Source organism: Limulus polyphemus, unplaced genomic scaffold, assembly GCF_000517525.1.
Source record: "Limulus polyphemus unplaced genomic scaffold, Limulus_polyphemus-2.1.2 Scaffold220, whole genome shotgun sequence".
In the NCBI taxonomy this organism is placed as follows: domain Eukaryota; kingdom Metazoa; phylum Arthropoda; class Merostomata; order Xiphosura; family Limulidae; genus Limulus; species Limulus polyphemus.
Window position 1 is genome coordinate 391,373 of NW_013665830.1, and position 7,392 is coordinate 398,764.

The 7,392-nt window shown below is 31.5% G+C and overlaps 1 protein-coding gene across 1 annotated transcript in view; it reads left to right on the top strand.

Moving 5' to 3' along the window:
• The window catches only part of LOC106478517 (prolyl endopeptidase FAP-like), a 290,108-nt gene that overhangs the window by 280,423 nt on the left and 2,293 nt on the right, over positions 1 to 7,392 (top strand). The window contains exons 15-19 of the mRNA XM_022382141.1: positions 1,467 to 1,565; positions 3,353 to 3,428; positions 3,905 to 4,099; positions 6,015 to 6,172; positions 6,759 to 6,890. Of these exons, the coding sequence (XP_022237849.1) occupies positions 1,467 to 1,565; positions 3,353 to 3,428; positions 3,905 to 4,099; positions 6,015 to 6,172; positions 6,759 to 6,890 (660 nt within the window). The remainder of the gene's footprint in view (positions 1 to 1,466; positions 1,566 to 3,352; positions 3,429 to 3,904; positions 4,100 to 6,014; positions 6,173 to 6,758; positions 6,891 to 7,392) is intronic.

The window sequence follows — 7,392 nt, forward strand, 5'->3', positions numbered from 1 at the left end:
CACGTTCATGAGGTTCGGAGTTCCATATATAACGCACAAAAACAAGTAGCTGGCACAGACCTTGTACGTCAGTAGATTCATGTAGTTGTAAGGAGAAAATTGTACTTTCACAAACTCTTTGAAGTAGCTGATTTTCTATCCATCGAGACATTTCATCAATCCTACGCATGACCGTGTTATTAGAAATAGGAATTGTTTCAATTTCTTGTTCACTCTTATCACCAAAGAAAACTTTAACTGTATCTTTTATATCTGGAAGAACTAAAGTCTCTCCAATTGTATGTGGCTTACCAGCTTTCGCGATTCTCAAACTGATCAGGTAGGACACGTACAAAGATTTTTCATTAACTTTGGTGTAACGTTGCATACAACAACAGCCTGGCAATGAAAGCCCGAGTCTTGAACTATCTCGACAGACAGCATTTAATCGAAGCTAATGCGTAATTCTAGTATAACTTTTTACGACCCACTAACATTCCGCTTGCGACCCACCAGTGGGTCGCGACCCATAGTTTGGGAAACGCTGATATAGAGCACGCATTAACTTATCACACGACTTATTGCACTTTCATCAGGATAATGTACATAAGCTCTGCTTTCCTGTAATAATCTAGTTTTTTTGACAGTCTTGCTGTTAACTTCACTCCCTGTGAATTCCTAAGCAAAGTTAACTTTTATGCTAATGTTTCTACCAGTAATTGAAAAATGTACAACTTCTATGATGGTATATTCAGGGTTTAGTCATCATCCCCTAAGCAGAGAGATGATTTGAAAGTAGGTGTGGAAAACAGAGAAATATGACACATAAGACTTCAAGGCTTGCAATGCATAGCATAAAACTGAAGTGTTCCTTGCCTTATTGATCCAAAACCCTGAAGGTACCATCATAGCAGTTGCAGAACTTTTAATTACTGGTAAAAGCATTACCATAAGAGTTAACTTTGCTTAGGATTCAGAACTCACATACGACACATCTAATTGGACCTTACTTCTCAGTGGCCTCTGACTTCGGACCCGTTGCCATGCAGCATAACTATTGTTCATCACTCTTGAGTTTCTGGTAAGTTGATGTATGATCTGCATTGTGCCAAGGACATTCGGAAACAAAATTCACACTGTTGATGACAGCATGAGAGCAACTCAACAAGGAAAACTTTTAGTATTTTAGAAGAATGTACTTGTTTGAAATTTATTTAATTCTAAAAATGTAACATTTCTGAGGTGGAAAGCATTTATTAAACTGGTATAGGTTAACATAAAATTTGCCCCAGAGATAAAAAATTTGACTTATGGTTACATCCAAAACTAGTGTTGTAGAAATGTGTGTAATGAGAAAAAAGGCTTTCAAATTTAACCATATTTATTTTGACTCACATTAACTAATGAAATTTATGTAATCAATAAAATCGTAATGAAAGTTCTAATTTCCTTTTGTAATACCAAACTAACAAGTATTTTCTGTACAGTTTTAGTTTTAGATAATAATGATGAACTGAGAGAATTATATGACCAGAGAGCAATGCCTAAAATTCGGACATTCAAAGTTCCTGTGAGTAATGGCTATAGTAAGTACATAATTAAGTATCATTATAATTATGTGGCCAAAATGACTTTAAGAATATGAATAGTTAGTTATTTATGTTATATTTAAAAATAAAAAAAACGTGAGAGAAAGCATGGCATACATGATATTTAAAAATCAGCAAACATATATTTCTGATGATGAAAAATATGTTCCAGTTAAACAATGTTACATATTTGATATTTTCAATACATTTTATTATTCAAGTGGGATAGGTTTGCACTCTACCTTCTGCTTAAATATATAATTCCATACTGAAAAATGTTGTTGCATGTAGTGTGTTTATTTTGATTTTTATTCACTGGTAAGAGCATTGTATTTAATCTACATGTGCTTACCTTAGGAAGTGTGGTATGTTTAATTTGTATTTTTTTTTCTGGAGGGGAGTAATGTTTTGTGTCTTTTATGATAAGTGAATTGTGTTGATTTCACACACACACACACAAAAACACACAAACATATGTATATTTTTTAGTAAGTATGATTTGTTTATTTGGTATCTTGAGAGTGTGAGTGGTGTGAGTTTTGTTCAAGCTCAGCTATTTACAATAATATTGTAAATAGCTACTGCAGTAATGATATAGGGGTTATTCTATAAAAAATTGCAGTTTTTTTCAATGTATGGGAAAGTTAATATGAATTTGGTTTGATTTTGGACTAAAAAGTTAGCATGCCAAGTTTGGTCTGGATCAGTTGACTCGTTTAGGAGAAGATGTGCCCACAGATGGAGAGAAAATTTTCTTTAATATTGGACAGTTACTGCACTGGTATGACTTGATACTGTATTGCCCTTAATTAACACCCTCGGGGGCATTGCAAACTGCAAAAGGGGGATTGATTTTTCACATGTGATTTGTTGATTTCAATGCTAATAAGTGTGTATGTTTGTTTTTCTTCTTTTTTTTTCAAACCAAAATTATGGTAATAAAAGTGGATCATATGTTGGTCTGTGGATTTACAACACAAGAAACCGGGTTTTGATACCCGTGGTGGGCAGAGCACAGATAGACCTTTGTGTAGCTTTGTGCTTAAGTACAAAAAAACAAACAAACAATTATATGTTGCATTGCTATTGTTGTCAAAATTACAGTAGAGGATTACATGTTGTATTACTATCACTGTCATACAAGGTAAGCATTATAAAAATACCGGGGGGGGGGGGATATTTAGAGAGGGGGGCTTTAACTAGGGGCAATACAGTAGGTATAGTGCATACATGAAGAACACCTGTATCCCAATTTTTATACTTAGCTTGGCAAAGCTGGGAAACAATTATTTTTAGGTTTAATCATGTATGTGTGCATTTCAAATATTCTGCTAGAAATGTTTTATTCATTTTTATCTTTTTTTCTGGTAGTAATGTTGTGATAACTTTGTTATGTTTTTGGGTGGTGAAATGAGTTTATTATGTATTTCCTTTTTAAGTTTGACATTTTTATTCTGCAAATGTGTGGTAGGATTGTTATGTTTTTCTTATTTTTATGATCTAATTAAGTGTGTTTCACTTATTCTTTACCTTTTTGGTAAATGTATGATCTAATTAAGTGTGTTTCACTTATTCTTTACCTTTTTGGTAAATGTGTTGTTTTATACCTTTTTTATCTTCTTGATATTGTGTTTTGTTTACTTTTTATCCTTTTTGTTGTTTATTCTTTTATCTTAGAAACTGAAGCATGTTTGTTTTCAATTTTAATTTTTATTATGACAGTTTTTCTTTTTGATATTTTTTGAAAGTTATATAATGTTGTTTGTGTATGTTCTTCTTGATAGGTGCTATTGTGCGATTGTTTCTTCCTCCTGAACTACGTGATGATGAAATCACCAAGTACCCAATGCTGGTCTATGTGTGAGTATTTATTTTCTTTAGAAGCTGTGAATGTGCATTGCTGTTTAGGCTAAGATTGGAAAAACGTCTTTGAAAGGTAATTCATAGACTGGTACAACTAGGTTTAAAATTCATCTTTATATATTTGGATGTATGATTAGATTATCATTTTGTGATATAGCAGTGGGTTTATTTTAAATATATTCTACGTACGTCTTAAAGTTTTCTGAATAAGATTAATTAATACTAAATTAACTGGCATGAAATAAAACTTAATTTATTAAATACATTAATATTGAGGTCAATGTAGTACTAATTCTACAATAGAGTTTTATAATATCTTCAAGATTATTGTGTGTTTTATGGCAGGGATTTAAATCACAGTAGAATGTCTGAGTTTAATCAGGTCATAATTTATCTTGTCTATACCAATTTACTTTTATTTGTTTATTCATGAGCTGCAATATTACAATTTCTTTTTTAAAACCTAATTTTAGCTATGGTGGTCCTGGCAGCCAGCTTGTCACAGAGAAGTTTGGAGTAAATTGGGGAACTTATCTTGCCAGCCAAAAGAGTATTATATATGCAATGATTGATGGTAGAGGAAGTGGGAACCGTGGTGAAAATATCTTGCATGAATTATATAAAAATCTTGGAAGTGTAGAAATACAAGATCAAATAAATGTTGCAAGGTAACAAAATTAAAAAGTTGTAAAAATAAGAAATTTTTTTCTAGTAATATGTTGCAGTGCACATAAAGTTTATTCTAGTTACTGAGCTCTTCAGTCTTTGTTTTTGGTGGGCATTCTTTGTTTGTTAATACACATTCAGACTTTTTTATGTCAGTATTACTTGATAGCGTATATAAGAATACTAACTTTAAATTTATAAAATGTCACTTTTTTAACATATTTCCTGTAACAATTTACATTTCTTTACATTTTCTTTTCTTACACTGTATATAGTAGTTATGTGATAGAAATAAGTTATTTTTATATAGATTTTTTGACTGTTATAAACAATATTCACTTTCCTACTTATTTACTTCCTACTAATATAAATAGTAGGCCCGGCATGGCCAGGTGGTTAGGGTGCTCGACTCGTAATCTGAGGGTCGCGGGTTCGAATCCCCGTCACACCAAACATGCTAACCTCCGCCTTTGCCTGGTCCCAAGTCCAGGATGAGAAAGGAGGAGGGTTGGGTGCGGGGCTATCAACTCCACCCCGTAAAAACCAACCTGCTACAAGTAACTGCAACAACAATTTCCGTTGGCAAGGTGTTGTTGCGGCCCTATGCTCCACTGGAAGTTTACAGGAATAAAAAAAATATATATATATATATATAAATAGTATCATTTTATATCTGTTCTCTAATGACCAACCAATCATAAGGTTTTAGGAAGACAGTGGTGTGTACATTCATATTGTCCTGCAAGTATGCCAAGTATTGGCATAACATTTTCCCAAAATTAATCCATGTATTAAACTTTCATTATGTAGTTGTTGATTTATAAAACATCAGAATTTATGGCTGTTCATGATACTAGCACTTTTTAAGATACAGATTTTTTTTTCTTTGTAAGAACTATTAGAGGATCTGAAACAATATAATAAAAATTTACATCACCATTTATGCTTTGTATTTATCCAAAACTAACTACAATGTAGTTAGATATATAATATTCTGTGTTGTATCAATATATTGCAAGCTTTTGTAATCATATTTCTAATCTTAGCAGTAAGTTGATGAAACAATGCATTGTTATTATTATAATAAGAACAGTATACTTAATTATCTTTACTTATTACAGGATTGAATTTGGTTTGTATCTAAGTAGGTAACTTGTTCTGAATGGGAGTTAATATTAAATATCTTAAATTTTCCAACATAGGAGTAAAGCATCTTCCTGAACTTTTTATTCATTTTTTTCCCTAGTTAATATAAAAAAGTTACTCAAGAGAATAGGTATGGATGTTAAATATAGTTTTCAAGAGCCACTCGAAACCTTCGACTGTGCAACAGGTTCTACAAATAGCATTATAAAGTGCACATACATCAGTGATGCATTTTCTGACGAAACATATTCAATGTTGTGTTTTGTGGTACTTTAAGTCCATAATTTTTCATGTATTCTGCCAGAATTATTTTCATGATTTCATAATAATTATCACTGTACCTTATAAAACTTAAATTTCATTAATTTTATGGCTAATAACATAATTTGGATTAGTTTTCAGCCAGAGAGACATAAATGTTATTGGATGTTGTCACTGTCCGATGGGTAAATCAGGATTTTCAGTCAGATGCTGGCAGTGTCTCCTGAGGTTTAAGGAGTTAAAAAATCTCTCTTTAAAGAAAAAAAATTGTTAATGAACTTTCTTATATTTTTGAATGAAGTTTCAAATGCTCTTCTACAAAAAGTGAGAGATGTAGCAAATTAATAGTTTGTAGTAACTATTTCACACATATAAACTCAGATATTGTATTTACCCTAGAAATCTTAATTTAACTAGCAGTATTAAAAAAATGTACAAGCAATCTCATGTGAAATATAAGATACAAGAATTTCAGATAAGTTTAATTTCACAAATTAATCATTGTTTCAGATATTTGAGGAATGATTTACCATTTATTGACATGGAAAAAATTGCAATCTGGGGGTGGTCTTATGGAGGATATGCCACAGCTATGGCTCTTGCTGCCGATACAGGTGTTTTTCAGTGTGGAATGTCTGTAGCTCCTGTTACTAATTGGCGTTACTATGGTGAGACAAAATTCTCTTATTAGTGGAGAGTCAACTTTTTCTTAGAATATGAAATATCATAAGCTTTTGATTAACAGAAAATATTGTCATTAATCATTTTTTTAATGATCATAATAATATTATGTAAAATCAGGAAGATTAGTTATAAAATAACAATTTTTGTCTGTTAGGTAAGAATATTGTGTAACTATATAACCTGCTTTCATTTACTATGAAAGGGGCAACTAAGGAGATCATTTTTTTTTTGATAAATTTTTGTTCTTATATATTAACCAGAAGATTGTCTGGCATGGCTACAAAATGTATCAACTGAGATTAAAAAAAAGATTTAAAATGGCATTACTTATGTAACATCTTAAATTCACTGGACCTACTTAGGTTTACTATACACTAAATAGAATCAGATAAGATCATGAAGGCTTAATTTGTGTTACAGATGTAACGAAATATATCCACTGAAACAGTCGAACAGGAGTTAAAAGTTGTCAACAATTTACAATTTAACATGTAATTCTAAAGTTTTAATTATGGATCATAAAAAAACTGGTTCAGCATTTCTAATAAGGTTTTCAACTGCTTTCATTAGATTCTGTTTATACCGAACGTTACATGAAACTTCCTAAGGAAAACTTCATAGGTTATGAGAAGTCTAACTTACTGAAGAAAGCTGGAAATATCAAGGGCAAAAAATATCTTTTGATCCATGGAACAAGTGATGGTAAGACACCAATTATTATATGCAAAAAAAGCTGTGTTGCTTTATCCTCAGAATCACAGTTTTTTATACACTTTGCAACTATCATTATTTCATTATTAAAATAGGATTAATAGATATACAAGATGTAATCTAAAGTTAAAAATTTCATTCTAAATTACACTAACTATTCATAGCAAGTTTCACATTCAGTACTACAACCACTATTTAAAATAAGTCTTAATGTATGTACCTGTTTCACAGTCTATAATTAAAACAGATTTCACTGTGTATAATAAAATTAATGATAAAGAAAGATTTCACTGTGTATTCTACAGTTGATGCTTGAGACAGGTTTCACTGTGTATTCTACAGTTGATGCTTGAGACAGGTTTCACTGTGTATTCTGCAGCTAGTGCTTGAGACAGGTTTCATTGTGTATTCTACAGCTAGTGCTTGAGACAGGTTTCACTGTGTATTCTACAGCTAGTGCTTGAGACAGGTTTCACTGTGTATTCTACAGCTA